At 37.7% G+C, this 18,517-nt stretch overlaps 1 protein-coding gene across 1 annotated transcript; it reads left to right on the top strand.

Annotated features, from left to right (window-relative positions):
- Positions 1-868: 868 nt before the first annotated feature.
- LOC148354091 (kinase non-catalytic C-lobe domain-containing protein 1-like) lies at positions 869-12,579 on the top strand. Its single transcript, XM_088351938.1, has 7 exons — positions 869-1,031; positions 9,177-9,375; positions 10,273-10,331; positions 10,563-10,709; positions 10,823-10,940; positions 11,019-11,143; positions 12,035-12,579. Exons 1-7 carry the CDS (start codon positions 966-968, stop codon positions 12,419-12,421), a joined length of 1,101 nt encoding a protein of 366 aa, XP_088208064.1. The 5' UTR covers positions 869-965; the 3' UTR covers positions 12,422-12,579.
- Positions 12,580-18,517: the final 5,938 nt, after the last annotated feature.

Raw genomic sequence — 18,517 nt, 5'->3', positions numbered from 1 at the left:
CTGTTTGCCCTGCCACTGGCTGGCAACCAGTTCAGGGGGTACCCTGCCCACTGCCAGAAGATAGCTGGGATGGGCTCCAGCACTCCTGCGACCCTACCGAGGATAAGCGGTGCAGATAATGGATGGATGGATGTCAACTACGATCAGTGGAATAATGTCATGTAAGAAATACAATATATCTCAGTATGGATATAAGATATACATTTGGTAAATAGTTGGAAAAAAAATCATATATATATATATATATATATATATATATATATATATATATATATATATATATATATATATATATATATATATATATACAGGGTTGGGTAGGGTTACTTTAACTTGATTACTTTCAATTACTTTTGGATTACTCCAATACCAAAAATGCTAATAAAAGACAAAAGAAACTAAATATGAATAAAATTATGACTCACAACACGTGGTAAGCTTTCTCTCCTGGCTTTGATCTCCGGCAAAACTAACATAAAATGCGACAGAAACAGAATGAAAATAAATCCAAACAGCTTGCCAACATCATTTTTGCAGTTCCATGTACTCCGTTACTCCCCAAGCCTGCACAAAATTTTGTAATTTTTATTCGTATTTAGTTTCTTTTGTCTTTTATTAGCATATTTGGTATTGGAGTAATCCAAAAGTAATTGAAAGTAATCAAGTTAAAGTAACCCTACCCAACATATTTGGAACCGCTGCGTAAGCGTTCTGTTTTTGACTGCAGTGTGTGCGCAACGCAATGCGTGCGCATCACTGAATAGCCCCCCCTCCAACTCTCAGCGGGGGATTTGGGATTTTGGACCTTGGCGGCCACCATCGCCAGCAGCTTCTGTAGTCCGTTTGTGAAGCAAGCCGGCCCCGGAACTCGGTGATTCTGCCTCGCCGGGGGCGTACCGGGCATGACTGCAGCCACCGATATTTGTGTCAGGAGTTCCCCAGTCGAATGAAATACATTTGCGGCTATGGAGAGCTGGTGGAGGGACACACATTATGAAATGGACCATCTGCCTCCGGTGCTTGAAGACGAGGTACGTAACTCGAACCGGAACCTTGAAAAACGCAGGCTGAGGGATTCCAGTACACAGGTGGTTTCGCTTGTTGTATTTAGATTATTATGAAAATTAATTACAACTAGTCTAGGGATGGCAATTCTGGCTCTATCGGCATGGCTCACTGAAAAGAGCCGGCTGATTTAATATAATACCGATGATTATTAAGTATTATTAATTCAAGTAATTAATTTGGAAAATGTATTATGCTTCTATATTGTAATACAGTACCCTGATTGTTTTTAAAACACAGCGAGTTTCCCTAATTTAAACTTCCAAATGGTTTATACTAGGCAAACACCACAGATATGACGTTGCCCACATTGACCAGTCACGAGCGTCGTCAAGAAAAAAGAGAGAAAGAAGGAAAAATATCAAGAGAAAGAGAGGAAAAGAAAAACAGAGACATACAAACACTCAGAGACAGAGAAAGAGAAATTATCTGCACCACTTATCCTCAGTAGGGTCGCGTGGGTGATGTATATGTGTATGTTGGTATAGAGAAAAAAGAGAATAGAGAGAAAAAAACTGAAAGAGAAATAAAGAGAATAAAAGTAAAGAAATTGGGAGAGAAAGAGAGGAACAAAGAGAGAGAGAGAAAGAAAGAGAGACAGAAAGATAGGGAGTAAGAAAGGGAATGAGAGTAAAAGAGAGACAAAGAGAAACAGAAAGAAAGGGAATAAGAGAGACAGAGAGGAAAAAAGGATAGAGAAAAACTGAAAGAGAAAGAGACAAAAAAGACAATACAGAGAAAAAAACAAAGAGAAATAAAGGGCAGATGAAAGATGAAGAGAAAGAAGGGGGACGAGAGGAACAGAGCAGTGTTCTCGTTCGCTTGCGTCCTAGACGCATCATTTTTGCTGGGGACGGATAGTGTCAAATCAACGTGCGTCCCCGGGATGCAACTTTTTTGACACAAAATTGTCATTATCAACCGATTTTTTTTTTTTTTTTTTAAACAAAGATTTACCGCACTCCAAACATTTCGTCAGGCAGATCCGCCATTGTTGTTTTGGTCTCGCTGTTCGAGTTTTTGTCTGCACGCCGATCTCGGCCAACGAGATCTCGTTGCTTCAAATAATGTCATTGTTGTGGTGCTTGTCGTCGAGGGAAGGTGAAAATCAACACAAAATTGGTAATTTCTTCGGTCTCAGTAATAAGTCGAAACATAATGCAGAAAGTGATAACAACGGCAATAATTCCGGCACCAAAAAACGGCGGAGAAATTCTTCGGAAGATCGCGGAGGCCAGGAAAACAAGTGTGTTGAAGCGAAAGATTCGACGAAAGAAAACAAACAAAAGAACACTCCTAGCAAGAAAAGGACTTTTCTGCCAAAATGGACTAAATTATATTCCTGGTTACGCTATGAGGAGGGTGATAATGGATTGGACCTTGAGAAGGCATTACAACTCTGGCGGGACAGCAAGCCACAAAGAATATATGAACTGAAAAATCTGAAGTGATAACCTGCTTTGTATTACCAATTACCTGTGATGATTAAAACTGCATGGATATATAGACTAATATTTCAGCAATATTATTTTGTATAATGTACGATATTTTTGTGAACTGAACCTGAAGTGATAACTTCTTCGTAGTACCAATTAACTGTGATGATTAAAACTGAATGAAAATATAGATTAATATGTCAGCAATATTATTATGTATAATGTACATTATTGTGAACTGAAAATCTGAAGTGATAACTGCTTTGTATTACCAATTAACTGTGATCATTAAAATGGAATGAAAATATAGATTAATATAATTATTTCAGCAATATTATTTTATATAATGTACAATATTGTTGTGAACTGAAAAATCTTGAAGTGATAACTGATTTGTATTACCAATAAACTGTGATGATTAAAATTGAATAAATATATAGATTTATATTATGTATTTGTCGCCGATTTACAATTTCAACCTCGATAACACTAAATTTTGGGGACCCATAGATCTCTGTTAGGACTCATAGAATTTTGAGCATGCGAGTCCCCGGGACCCATCACTTTTCAGAGGTAAAATGAACACAGACAGACAGACAGACAGACAGAGAGAGGGGGAATGAGAGAGAGAGAGAGGGGGAATGAGAGAGAGAGAGAGAGAGGGTGAATGAGAGAGAGAGAGGGGGAATGAGAGAGAGAGAGAGGGAGAATGAGAGAGAGAGAGAGAGAGAGGGGGAATGAGAGAGAGAGAGGGGGAATGAGAGAGAGAGAGAGGGGGAATGAGAGAGAGAGAGAGACAAAGATTAAGAGAGAGAGGGGGAATGAGAGAGAGAGACAAAGATTAAGAGAGAGAGGGGGAATGAGAGAGAGAGAGACAAAGATCAAGAGAGAGAGGGGGAATGAGAGAGAGACAAAGATTAAGAGAGAGGGGGGGAATGAGAGAGAGAGAGAGAGACAAAGATTAAGAGAGAGAGGGGGAATGAGAGAGAGAGAGAGAGACAAAGATTAAGAGAGAGAGGGGGAATGAGAGAGAGAGAGAGACAAAGATTAAGAGAGAGAGGGGGAATGAGAGAGAGAGAGACAAAGATTAAGAGAGAGAGGGGGAATGAGAGAGAGAGAGAGGCAAAGATTAAGAGAGAGAGGGGGAATGAGAGAGAGAGAGAGACAAAGATTAAGAGAGAGAGGGGGAATGAGAGAGAGAGAGACAAAGATTAAGAGAGAGAGAGGGAATGAGAGACAAAGAGAGAGAGAGGCAATGAGAGAAAAAGATTAAGAGAGAGAGAGGGAATGAGAGAAAAAGATTAAGAGAGAGAGAGGGAATGAGAGAAAAAGATTAAGAGAGAGAGAGGGAATGAGAGAAAAAGAGAGACAATGATTATGAGAGAAAGAAACGGAATGAGAGAAAATGAAACAGAAAGACATAAAGAAAAGTAAGGGAAAATGAGAAAGATGGAGAAAATTAAGATATTTATATAGAGAAGTATAAAGATAGAGTGATGGGAAAAAGAGAGAATGAGAGAGAGAGAGAGCAAGTAAAAGAAAGACAGAGAAAGAGAGAGATAGTAAAAGAGAGTTTTAAAGTGAGCCATTTTTTTCCACTCAAAGAGCCAGCCCATAGAGCCATCTCATTTGCGACCGGACCATACTTAGCAAGTGGAGTGGTTTGGGTTGTCATATTGACATTAGCATGCAAACTACCAATAATTACAATTAGGCTGCGGTCGCCTTCAACACAGGCTACTGTTTTAACAATATCTCATCTCCGGAGAGGATGATGATCGTGACCAATATCACCCAATAAGAATTGATCACAAACTCGATTTATCACATTTTGATTATGATGGAAAGTGGTCGTGTCACTCCGTTGATTGTTTGCAGCCCACTCTCCAAAGAGAACCTTCACCCTCCCACCAAACCTCTCAGTTGCACAGCAACATCTAACACCATCTGTGAGTTGTGCGGTTCCTCTCACTGCTCATCTTAGTTCTCATGCAAAAGCGTGAGTGCACTCCTCACCAATGTTCCTTGTAATCTACGGGTATGGGCGTTCACACAAAGTCTGTGAGGGTCCCTTGGAATAACAGTGAGCAATATCAATTCCAAGTGTGGCAACCAAATCCTGAGTAAAAGTCCAATACCTGACATCAACTTACATTTTGCCGGCAATGCTAAGTTATTTTTCACATTTGAATAAATTGACTGGTGTACTATTGGATAGGTTGCACGGCCCAAAACCGTCACTTATTTTTACAACAACTTTTACATGAGATTTCCTTTTTTTAAGTAGCTTTTGTTACATAATACTAAAATTTGGGGGGATTTATTTAGTCGGTTGCACAAAACACAGCTGTATTTAATCACCCTTTTCAGTGATGACAACGAGATTGACTTGACATATTTGGAAATTATTTGAATGCAACGTAAGACTAATCAAAGAGATGCCTAATGAACACTCTTTTTCTCTCTTTTTTTCCTGGACTTTTTCTTTTTTTACTGCTTTTTTTCTACATCTTATTATCTTTTTATTTATTTATTTGTTCTAATTTGTGTATTTTTCCTATGTTTCTAGTCCTTTTTTTCTAGTTTTTGTCTTTTTTTGCTTCAGTTCCTTTTTTTCTGGTATTTATTTCTTACTTTTTTTCTTTTCACTTATTTTCTTGATTTTTCCTCTATATATGTCCTGCTTTTTCTGTCTTTTCGCTGTGTAAGTGGGAGGTCTTCATTGACTTGAAAAGCGCTATATAAATGCAGACCATTTACCGTTTTTCTTTTTGTTTCTTAACTTTTTACTTCTTTTTTATCTGGGTACTTTTTTATTTTTTGCCTTATCCCCCCTACCCCTTTTCAAGTGATTTTGTGCATAATATTCCACAATAACCATTGATATATGTATGAAAGCAACAAAAACAATCTGAAGAGCCGTTTGGGAGCCGAAAGATGCGGCTCTTTTTAGTGAGCCGAGCCGAAAAAGCTGGTTCTCGAAAAACTTTCATGACTTAACTCAACTTTGCAACTTTGACATAGACTTTAAAATTGCTCTCATAAACACAACACCAAAGGAATCCGTGTTGTTTTGTCTAAATTTGCCTCTGAACTCTCAATTTCGAGCCCTGATTTTTATTAGCCATATAGATTTTTTTGTGGTCTAGCCAATGCGCAATTTAGGATCTTAAACGGAACATTGCTCCCCACCATCCTCCAAACGTATGTAGGCCAGTGCAAAGGACTTGGGGCTTTCTTTCTATTGTTCTCAAGGGACGTTTTCTATTTTAGGGGTTGCTGCTGCTTTTGTGGTGCAACATTATGCTTGCAATTTTTTTCAGAGATTTCCCAAATGTGAAATGGTTTTCTTCATGCCATTGAAAGTCCCTTTACATTCACAGCCAGATGTATTGACCTGCATGCAATGTCGCTATGATTGAGTGCCACGTCCAATTTCGTTGTCACAATATATTCAACCCATGTTGTAACAATGACAATAAAGGTATATTCTATTCTATTGTATTGTATTCTATTCTATTCTATTCTATATAACATTATGGGAGTCGCAGGCATTATTACATACTAGTGTGTCCCAACCTTTTTTTTACCGATATATCGCCGGTGAAATATATACAGTGGTACCTCGACTTTAATTTGTTCCGGGAGGAGCTCTGTAACCTGAAATATTTGTAAGTAGGGATGCCTTTTGAATGTAAACGCACTAATCCGTTCCAAGCCAAGTATGATTTTTTAATACATCATAAAAGAGCATCAGAACATGAAACAAATACCGGTACATATTAAATTTAGACTACTGCACAATAAAGATCAAACAAGAGGCACACAATGTTAAAAAACAAAGACCAAAGGAAATAATAAAGATTTTAATTTACCATTTAACTGGCCTTTTTGTTTACTGGTCCTCAGCAGTAAACAAAAAGGCCTGGCCTTGCCTGGCGTTTCTTAACGATCCAATGATGTCTACTTTTTCCGGCTTTTGACTTTTTGTCGATGAAAATGCGAAAGAAAGACGTCATCATAATGAGGGAGAGTCTGACCTGTCAACACTTTTTCTGGGCTATATATAAAAGGGGATGAACTAGCTAAGCATGTCTCCAGATCTAAATCCAATAGCAAATCTTTGGGGCATCCTCAAGGGGAAGGTAGAGAAGCACAAGATCACGAAAATCCCCAGCTCAGTTAAAGGTGTACTCACTTTTGTTACCCAGGGGGTTAGCCACAGATGGCTATAGTTTGAGTTTTTTTGAAGGAAATAAATGTACAGACGCTGCCCTACTTATGAACGATGTTCTGTACGGTCGTTTCTAAGTTGAATTTGTTCGTAAGTTGCTTCAGTGTTATATTTTGTAGGTTTAAGGTTTATTTAAGTATGTTTAAGGCTTGTATAAGTAACCTGTATTGTTTTGTACTAAAAAATAAACATTTCATAAAATAATATGCTCTACAAAGATAAAGTTGAGTTTAACTTACTTTTGTGAGATGATCAACGAAAAAACTCATTCAGGAAAAAAACATTGATTTGCTCTGAAAATTCTGGTCTACTTGTGATCACAAGAGCCAAGAAGAGAACCGCAGGTTCGAGAGTGTTCTCCATTCGGGCTCCGGTGTTGTGGAAGGCTCTGATTTTTGCTCTCCAACCTCAGCGAAAGTGTTTAAATCTAGGCTTAAAACACACTTCTATACTATAGGTTATGAATGACCTATTTTTTATGTTGACAATCTCTGTGTATCATTTGTTATTGCAACATCCATTGCAGCCTGGTCATCCTGGTAGGGGGATTACTTCATGTGCAGTCCCTCCTCAAGGTTTCTTCATTTTCCTGGAGGTTTTTGAGTTTTTCCTTGCCCTCATGTAGGTTTTGGATTGGGGGATGGTGTCATAATGGTCTGTGGTTTGCAATCATCTTTGGTCTGTGCAGCCCTTTGAGACTCTTTGTGATTAAGGGCGTCACAAATAAACTTGACTTGACTTAAGAGTTAGGCGACTTCCTCCTCCGTGGTCAAAAGTGGCCAAAAAAAGCGATTCAACCATTTTCTCAACAGCATCAAGCATCCATATTCCACTTTAATTTCAAATTAAACGGCTCACCTCTTTCTTTACCCTTTACACCAACCATATTTAATGGATGCACGAGATATTAAACAATAAAAATGTCAAAGTTCTTAGCGCGCTGGAGATACAGTATAGAATGTTTACACACGAACTAGGAAGAGGAAGCGAATTTCTCCCCAGGGTGGATACTGTGTGACCTCTCACAGCGTCACATGCCCGTAGCGGTAAAAAAGGAGCACTACTGTACACTGCTATATAAGCTTAACACAGACTACCTTTTATTGTGTCAAAGGGATGTTTCTTCAGTGTTGTTCAATTAAACATTTTAATGAAATCTCTGGAGAAATGTGAGGGGTGTACTCACTTTTGTGACCCTGTATTTGAGAACTACTGACAAAGACCATTCAATGTTGGTGACAGAATCGTGCAAGACATGCTTCCATTCCCTTCACCTGTCACCCACACACTATAAACAAGGCTTTGTATTCAGAAAACACCAAAGGTGTATTATAAAAGAAAAAAAGACCACATTAGTCTTGTAGATTTTATATTGAACACAGTAGCAATGAAATAAAAGCTTATTTGTGGAAATGTTCTCACAGATGACTCATTTTTCCGTGTGGGTGTGCAGAATTGGTTCATGGTTTAGAGGGTGTAGTGAACATTGTGCCAACTGGACTTGCTAATGAAAAAAATGAACATTTTCTTCTTGTAACACAATATAATTCAGAGTACTATTCTAGTTTTAGCAGTGGCGTGGCTGCATCCAACAACTGTTTCTTCCTAGTGTTTTATATGCCCACACCTTATCAATAACAGTAATATTGTAATACTTTACACAGTTTGACAATTCCACCCTCTTTTTTCAACCCTAAATGGACTTATAAGCCATCCATAGAGTGACAAATATGATTCTGTATATGCCTTTCATAACCTGGCTACAGTAAACTTCTAGTTATCGATTTTTGCTGAAGTCAAGTCATGTTTATTTATATAGCCCTTAATTACAAGGAGTCTCAGACCCCAAACCATTGCAATGTTGCACTGTTAATACACCGTCCCCTACATACTATTATTACTCCATCCCCTGATCTCAACGTCAAAATACAGTCTCAGTCCGTACCAGCTCTGACTACCCAGCTCAGCAAGTTTCCTGGGGAAATCCTCCTTTCAGCCAACTATTTTTCCTGTTACATTAAACGTGGGGCGTCAAAGTAATTTTACAAAATGAATGCAGCAACTTTGCTTTCATTTATGGATTTCATGTTTTGATTTTTTTAATTTTGTATTTTTTAATCTAGGTGCTAACTATTCATTTCCAATACGTAAGGGAACTGAGTAGTTTTGTATGAACTGAGTAGTTTTGATGTGATGTGGCAAATGTTTTTCTTGTGCTTCTTTAATCCAGCCAACTGGCAGAATGTTTGACAACCCAGCATTAAACTCTTTTTGCGTTTTGTGATTAGGAAGCTTGGCCATCTCTCTGTTACTGACTTTAAGAAAAGTGCACTTTGAAATAATCATCAGTCACAGCGATCCATAATCCAATATTCATGCTTATTCAAACTGCATCAAGGTGAGCTATGCATATTGTGACAGACTATTTATTATTTATTCAGGAGAATGTGTCCCTAGCAGACATCCTGACTTTGCGAGACAGTTGCCTTTCTGAGGAGGACATATGGGCAGTTTGTGCAGAGTGTGTCCTGGCCCTGCAAAGCCTCCGACCCTCTCACCTCTTCCACTCCTTGTGCGTCACCCCAGATACGCTGGCCTTCAATGCACATGGGAACGTATGCTTCATGGAGCAGCTCAGCGGTGAGTACGCTTCTTGTTTTGTATTCAAGCAGTAGATTGAAAAATTTGGTCATATGGTTCACATCAGTTCTTAACATCTAATCTAGAAAATATGACATATAATTTAAAATTAGATCAAATTAGAGCATGAGGCAGGTATTTCGGTCCCGCCGCATGCTCAAATCAACATCTGAGGTTCAGGAAGATGTTTGTATCAAGAAACAAAAGCTCAAGAGAGCAGTTCTGTTGAGGACTTTTATGACAATGAAACAAAATAAATCATAAACAGATTATTCTGGGTTTGTCACCGGGACAAAGTCCTTCCCAAACAAGCATCAACAAAATGGCTGAGCATAGTTTGTACAGGAAAGGAGTGTGGTTAGACAAGAAATAAATAAAATGTAGTGGGATCTTCCAGACGATTTATACCCATATAATTGGATTTAGTTATTTACTACTTGTTGTATTCAGGTCTCAATGCATTCACTCATGTAATTATTATACAGTCTACATTGTTTCATGTATTGTTCTGATTTACTGTTTGGAGGGAGGCCTTTAGTCTTATCAAACCACCTGCAAGATTTAGTCTGGAAAAAGGACTGTTGTGAAGATGGTATTTGGGGAATTTTCCACTGAATTAAAATCAGTTTTTGTCATAGCCCACTGTGTTCGACCCCTCTGGTATATAAATTATTTTCAGCCATTTTGAAAGTGCTCTTATCACACTATTATAGCCTTGTTCTGTACACTCAAGCCCAGAATTTATTTATTTATTGTGATAAAAACATAAACGGAATTGCTTTTTTCTAGCGTTTTACCCTTTGCGTCTTGCAACCCAGATATTAAACAAACACACAGAGGAAGAAAGGTCTGTCTTCCTTCACTGTCGTGATAGTTTTGTCTGTTTGTGTCCTCCAGATGATCCACAAGGCTTATTTGTGCCTCCTGAGTTTGATAACACGGGCAGCACATTTGAGGTGAGAGATATTGAATAACTGACGCTGGTTATACACTGCATCTTCCAATTTTGGCAAGTCAAAATTATCTTTCTGTTTCCCACTCTATTATAGTTAATGAATATGATAATTTAAAGGTACAAATCCATTGATGATATGTACTAAAGATAAATGTAATGTTCTCTATTACCACTACATATGGCTTTCTGTATTGATTGCTGTGCATACATTCTTCTTTGTGCTGGGACTCAGGGCCATGTTTTTTCTCTGGGCTCAACTCTATCTGCTGCATTGAGTTTTGTGATCGAACCAGAACTGGAGGCTGAGCTGGGTGAGGAAACCCAAAAGCTGTTGGAGAAAATGCAGGAGAAGAAACCAGAAGACAGACCGCTCATACGTGTAATCACAGATCTTAATTATGTGATATACCAGATAATATGAACTATTAGAGTTTGGGTGTCTAAATCAAGGAAAAGGCATTCAATATCTAATTTTTCATTATAAACCCACAGGACATTCTCCATCAAGCACGTGCACAACTGGCACACACCTCTTCTGCGGTTGTGTGCCGTAAATTGTCTTCTGTTGGACGGCGTGTGCTCTCTATCGAATCAATATCAAATTTCCAAGGTCATTTCATCACCTATGCTCACTGTGTCAATATTTGAGCTCTCTCGTGATTTCTGACTTTGTCATATCTCTCCACAGATGGAGAAGAGAGCTGCCATGTAGTCTGGCAGCATTCAAAATTTAAGAAGCCGGGTTTCTATGATATTAGCAACGACGTCTCAGTGAACACTTCTATGAAGGCAAAGGGTCTATCCAGACATCAGGTTGGGTATTAAGAATTGTGATATTTAAAAAAAATAAAATATAATAAAAAAAAAAAAAATATATATATATATATATATATATATATATATATACAATATTAATTCGTTCCCAGATTGAGCATATGTCTAGAGTTTATTGTGTCCCGAACGAATATCCCAGTAAGAAATAACTGAAAAAAATCCCTCCCTAGCCTCGCAAAATCCGCCAAGTTAACCCTAAATAGCTGTAAAACACATCTTACTGTCCACTAAAACACATTCAAATACTGATTGAACATAGAAAAACAGTATCAGGATTAATTAGTTGATATTTGTGGAAAATCTGACTTTATTATCAGCACTTACCATCGACGTAGTTGGCATTTGAGATGTACAGTATGCATAGTGGTGAAGAAGTAAGGGAGAGAGGTGTGGGAGGAGTGAGGGAGCGCAAAAAACTTATAATACATAAGCTCTTGAAATTAAAAATGAACCGTTTACCAATCCCTTAACCATTTGGGTCATCGGGGCACCACTGAGGACACTCTTCTGGACAACTTTCTCCTCTGCTGACGGTGAACTGTATTCAAGTTAAAGTTACTGTAACTTTAAATTAACAAGCTTGCGGAATCAGGTTTGAATGGTGGGAACCCCACTTGTTGATGCTATCAGTGAGCGTTCCCGAGGGGTCTTTAGTGGTAGCATCTGTAAATTCTCATAAATTGGATTTTCTCTCTTGTCTCTGCTAGGTTTTGCTAAAAAACATATTTTTTGTCGGTAGTAGTTCGTATGTAAAGGGTCCATTTTTTAGTGTCAAATTGAAGAGGCCGTTTTTAAAATCATTTAACAATTTTAAAACAAACTGTGATTTTCAATGTTCTTTTAAATGCAACAAGACCCGAAATATTGCAGGTGTGTGTTGGTTGGGACTCCTCCCTCTGGGCTGAGGACACAGATCATGCAGAAAGATTCTGCAGGGGCTTATCAGAGGACTTGGACTGCCGTTCTCACTCAAGCTCTCCGGTGAGGATGAGAGCTCAACAGAGATTCAGCAAAATGATGAAAGGGGCGCTAAATCGATCCTGCTCTGTACCCGACTCAAATAACCCGCCTTGCCCCACCCCGGTCCATGGAAATATCAGCGTACCTGTTAGCGACCTTACTGAGATTGGAAAAGACGAACATTCATGTTCCAAGTCTGTTTGGAACCACAGATCCAAAAGACTCAATCGAGGGAAGTCCTGTGACTCGTATCCACGTGTTAGCAGTAGTACAGAAGAGTCTGAGCTCAGTTATTGACTCAGAAAAATCAAACAGTGAAGAAGCCATCACACTGTGCTATAAAAATAACACCCTTCAAGAATGTAATGAAAATGTAGTTAAGGAAGTAACCCAGAATATAGCCACGTCCTGCTCATCTGAGACATGTGAACCGTCGGACGTGGAATATGACAACTGCGGAGCTCAAATATCAATTCAACCCAAGTGCTACATGGAAAATACCACAAGCAAGATGTTCCTTAATGACAATTCTCAGGATAAGGTGGGCAATTCACTCATGAAGTCTTGTGTTTACGTCTCACGTATTTCTTTGGTTTCAAGTCTGCTTTGTGTCAACTCAAAGTAACATGACTATTTGCAGTTCAGTAAGGTTTACTTTGCTGTTATACAATTGGAGAGAATATGTTATATGCCACAGATTTTTGGTGAAAGTGACAAATGTTATACATAAGTTGTGGTTCCTAGTTATCAAAAGATGGTGACCCCCGTTTGCAAAAAACAATCTTCCACCAGTGTCAAAAAGTTTTCCTTATTTAAATTACCACATTTATCTAGTCGATGGTAGGTAATTAAGCTAAAATTCAGTCTATAGGGCGCACCTGATTTTAAGCCGCTCCCACTTTATTTTTAAAGGAAAAAAATATTTTGTACATACATAAGCTGCACCTGACTATAAGCTGCATGTGCCTACTTTGAAACATGAGCTATTTACAAAGAAAGACCGTACGCCGAAATAGTTTTAATAATATACGGTTCATTGATTTTTGATAAACAAATACGTGTCTGTACAATGTCAACATTCACTAAAATACGTCATGCCACTTATCATTGGAAAGCTTAAACTCTTGGGATTCAAGATATTTCAATATACTCATCAGAGAAACATGATCAGTCTGAAAAATGATACCTGAAAACTATAAAGCTGGCGCAAGTCACTAGTATACCCCCTGGCCATTTTCAACTTCTTTGAATGTTCGCAACAATGGCTTTGTTACATCAAGGTCAATCCATACATTTCTAAGCGTGAAAAATATTTCCCCCCAAAAACACAATAATGCCAACAGATGAATAGGAATCAGCCTTAAACTTTTCTTCTTCGTTGGACGTTGCTTCTTGTAATCCTTTTGTTTCGCCACATTACTATCGTTTACGAATAAACAGACTTGTAAAATTAGTCCCAATATGGTAGTTAGCGCTCTTCTTTTGATTGACACCTCTTCCATGATGAGTGTCTGTTCATGATCATTTTATTCATATGCAAAGTTGCATTAAACTTCCTCAACACTTATATTCCACGTGTCTCATTCTTACCTTTACTGCCAGGGTGCCCCTGGCGGCTGTTAGAAAATATTGCATAAATTAGCCGCATTATAGCATAAGCCGCAGGGTTGAAAGCTTGGGAAAAAAGTTGCTACCTATAATTCAAATTTTACGATAGTTTTGAAAGAAAATGTAAAATGAGCAGCACGATCTGCTGGATGTTGTTTCCTTATTTTAGGTTGAAACTATCAATTTCCTAGAAAAAGAAGATGAATATTGTTAAAACTGTAAAGCATACACTCAAAATAAACATACTTCTCTGCCATTGGTTTTATTTTTTTGTTTCTCAAATAAAAAGGCATCCTTGAAATTAGCACATTTATCCAGTAGTTTGTAGATAAGTAGTTGGTACATAACATTTTTTTGTCAATGAGGTGAGATTTTTTTTAAAATTCTTTTTGCTGTGTCTTGCCTCAATTCACCTAATTTTGTCTCCTTCTGTAAGTGTTATTACATAATTAAATATTGCACTTAGTCATTAAGAAGGGGGATCTGCTGGTTATTAAATATCGCTTAAATTTTATGTATTTTGTATCTACTTTTTTTTCCAATAAAGTTGACCACAAAATAGGTTTTTACTGTATATTACTGTTATTACCGGAACAAGATACCAAAACCAAGTTTAAATATGATTTTCTATTTTGAAGTTCCGCGCCCTCCCTGGCATAGCTGAACAAAAATGTCACTGCGGCAGCCTTTTTGATTTATTTTTAAATGGAAGGCAACTTCATTATTTGGAGGTTGTAATGTGAGCTGTCAGTAATTTTAATGTCATTTTTAGTTGACAGCAAATGGTAAAATGGGTGCCTTGAGTGATTGATAAAACAGGTAAATTGACCAGCTTAGATCACGTTGAAGTCATGACAACATATAATTGTTGTGAAATCAATTACCGGTAGGTTGGTTTACATTTTGAGTGTTTGTAAAGCCCAAACAGGTGAAAGGCAATGGAAAAAAATCAATATAGCAATTTATCTTCCAGAAACTCATCCGCAATACCCATTTTGTGAAACATAACATGTTAGACAGCCAGAAACGGGCACATATTTTAGTCTTTAGACTTATTTGTGCTCCAAGGCTGCAAAAGTTTGAGGTGTCATGTGTTTAGAATTTTCCTTTTTTTTTAGTGGATCTCACTAAGAGAGTTTAATGCTCATTATGGGCTGAGGCTGACGGTGAATGAGCTCTGGGCCCTCTGTTATACCTGCCTATCTTCCCTGCAGGCCTACAATGACTTTCCAGGTAATCTTGCATACATCCCAAGTTTTGTATGTGCTCCTCAAGGATGAACTTAAAATGGATGTATGAAAACGCTGTATTCATCATCTGCTCTCATTCTTTCTTTTAGCATTCTTATCCTTGGACACTTTGTACATTAACTACCAGGGGGAAATGTGTTCCGTGGCACCTAAAAAGTTTGGTGAGGTCATTTTTTTCTTGTACTTTCATAGGTTTAAGTCTGTCCTATTCTCCAGAGCCCAAATTCAGGTCATTTTTTTCCCATGGGTGGGTGTGAATGTGCAAACTTTATCGTCCAATGTGTAGGTTTTTTTTTTTATTTCCAAAAATCACCCGGGTGAGCCTGCAGTATTTTGCTATTTTAACTTACAGGACGTTATTTACCAGATGGTTAAATTACTCTTATCATCAGTCCATCTACCACTTATCGTGACATGTATCATGGGTAAGTTTGAGCCTTTGCCAGATAGCATAGGGTAGGGGCTAGGGCATAGGTTTGGTCTTGGCTTTGGATGGGACATAGCACATTTTTTAAGTGATCACATAATACTGGTAGGGACAGAACAATGATTGCTCTATATTTGTGGGGACACAACCCCTCCGTCCATGCCGAAACTATGCCCTTGGAGTATGGTTATGACGTGAAATGTTCTGATGTCAAATATCCAAACAACTTCCCCTTTTTTTATCACATTTTTTTCCATTTTGCTACCTTTTTATTATTGGTAACTGTGTCCTTTACAGAATCACAGGATACGTTTTATCTCTCCCCTGAATATCACGATCATGGAGTTGTAACAGAGAAGGTGTGTCAGACAAAAATTATCTGTTGATTTTAAAAAAAAGAACATGGATAAAAAGTTGGTGTACTTAATACCAACAAAATTGTTCTTCTGCTGTCTAGACATGTGTTTATGCTGTGGCTGCGATCTTGTGGACCACAGCAAAGTTCACTTTGTTGCCCGGCCAGAAGCTTGTCATGCCTCGCAAACTGAAGCGACTCCTGCTTGAGATGGCAAACAGTTCCCCCATTGAGAGACCTTCCATTGCAAAGGCTAAACAGGTTATTTTCCTATGTGTATACTGTTTTAGGTATTGTAAATTTTATTATGTAAGCAAGCATTTTTGATTAGAGATTACCGTAAATTCCGGACTATAGAGCGCACCTGATTATAAGCCGCACCCACCACATTTTAAGAGGAAAACCGATTTTGTACATACACAAGCCGCACCTGCGCCCACATTTAAACATGTAACACAAACACAAAATTAACCCAAACCCGACTTCAAGTCCCGCAATTGAAACTAAATGTCCTTCATTAAAGTCCACAGTCCAAAAATCACAGCCGGCAAAATGAACGGAAAATGATACCGGTACTTAAGGTTTGATGCAGACCTGCAGAGTCTGGGTCCCGTTGAAAGTAATCCAAGGAAAAAAGTGTATATTTCCAAAGGTAAGGGTGGGAAAAATATATCAGATGAACACATTTACTCACGCAACTCCTTTTTCTTTAACCAACTTTTTACCCCCTATTCTTTCCTTGTCTGTCCCTCACCTTTAGCGGTCCCCACTTAAACTCGGCACCCCGCGTTTGTTCCGTCCCTCACTTTTCGTTCATCCGTGCAAATCATGTCAGAATAAGTGTCTAAAGTAAATACAAATAAATACTTTACAAAAATATACAGTTGCAAATACATATTGTACATGGGTTACACATATTTACAAAGAAAGACGGTACAAAGAGAGAGTTTTCAAAGCTTTAATAATAATAATATAGCTTTCATCCCAAACTGTGCCTGTGACAGGGCAGTTAATGGTAGCAACACTCGAGCGCCGCTGGCGGCCATTAGAAAAATTACATAAATTGGCCGCATCACTGAATAAGCCGCAGGGTTGAAAGTTAGGGAAAAAAGTAGCGGCTAATAGTCCGGAATTTACGGTATATCAAATTATTAGTGCGATTAAAGAAAAACGTTATTATAAGGAGGTTCATGTTTTTGGTTCCTTTTTTTAAAGTTGCTGAAGAAACAGACATCTATGTATTTTTCAAATCCACCTCCAAATATTAAAAATAATCCACATTATAACCCAGTGATGGGTGGTCAAGGGAAGCAGATCAGGGAGGGCCTCCTTTGTCATTGTAAAAATAAACGATTTGAACTAAATTAAATTGTTATATTTATTCAGTGTTTAACTTCATTCTCATTTATCTCCAATATTTTGGATTTTTTTTCATAATCTCTGAAATTTTACCCTATATTATAATTATTACTCATACAGTTAGTATGTAATGCATTACTGTGCTGAGTATCTGCAGATCCAAAGTGAGGCACGCAATTCTCTTATCTCATGGCAAAGTACGATAGTGAGACCAATAATTATGATTTGGCTAATACTTTAGCCCTAAAGATAACATTAGTGATAGTCTTAGAAAGCTAACAGTATGGCAAACCATCCAGTAGTTTGTTTTACGTTGCATAGACTTGTTTTTATAGTAAGTGAACGGAGCAGCACACATTCTACATTTATAAGTTAAGGAAAAACATTTTTTTTTTCTATGCTACGGTTTTTATATTTTGTTTGTTTTGATCTGCCAATCAAACGAATAATAAGATGTAGGTTCGTTTATTTGTAAATCTGACTGTGCCTCACCGCATGTTACTGATACCATCAGTTGTGAAACTTTGTCTCGGAGTTGACATCCATTGATAAGAACATTTTCCACTGGAATGATTATTTTCAGAATGTTTCTTTGGAAATTGTCCTTTTTCACATAAATCATTTAACCCATAAATTACACTTTTTTTTCCCAAGCATGCAGTTAATTCAAGAGGTTTGTTGAGAAGTACAAGGATTATATTAAATGGTTAATGTCATTAAGTAAATTTGCATTAATTTATGAAAATCTGAGACAATTGTTTTGAAAATACATGTTTGCATTCTGATTGTGTTGACAATGATATGTTCACTCATCCCAAATATTCTCTCTGTTGATGTTGTATAAAATCTTTGGCTCATGTTTTTCGGGATTTATTTTAAGTAAACTAACGATTCACTTTTACACTGATGTGTAACATGGAAATATGTTTAACTGAATAACTTCTTTGTTATTTTAACTATTTACCTCCATGCTGCCTGTTGTGCAAAACATTGATTTATCTAATCCCAATAAGATTGTACATAAAAATAAATGGGGCGGGGGGACACTGTTCAATAGCTAGACAAAGATAGTACAGTACAACAATTAATTAATTAATTAAAGGGTTTGGAAGTCCTTGTTTCAACATATTCACTGGATGCTAATTTTTTTTCTTTGGTTGTCAATTCCTGTATTATAAAAATGGTTTTTATTTTTCCTCCATCCCAGAGCTGTGTCGAGCACTTCACACATCAAGGGACAAACGCTGAGAATGTGTGGAACCAGCTGATCGGAAGGCTTCATTCGGTACACTCTATTTCATTCGTCACAGTTAAGACATTTTCATCATGTGTTTCCTTTTTCAGACAGTCACAAGATCCAATGGCGGCGACACTATGAGTAACGATGACACTAA

The sequence above is a fragment of the Urocampus carinirostris genome, chromosome 13 (assembly GCF_059441175.1).
Source record: "Urocampus carinirostris isolate Australia breed hairy pipefish chromosome 13, RoL_Ucar_1.0, whole genome shotgun sequence".
NCBI lineage: Eukaryota > Metazoa > Chordata > Actinopteri > Syngnathiformes > Syngnathidae > Urocampus > Urocampus carinirostris.
Note: the sequence above shows the minus strand (reverse complement) of the source record. Positions and strands in the feature narration are given on the sequence as shown.

Coding starts and splice junctions, on each gene's coding strand:
- LOC148354091 (XM_088351938.1), top strand. CDS start 966: ATGGAGAGCTGGTGGAGGGACACACATTATGAAATGGACCATCTGCCT. Junction 1,032..9,176: donor CTCCGGTGCTTGAAGACGAG/GTACGTAACTCG, acceptor TTATTTATTCAG/GAGAATGTGTCCCTAGCAGA. Junction 10,941..11,018: donor ATCAATATCAAATTTCCAAG/GTCATTTCATCA, acceptor ATCTCTCCACAG/ATGGAGAAGAGAGCTGCCAT.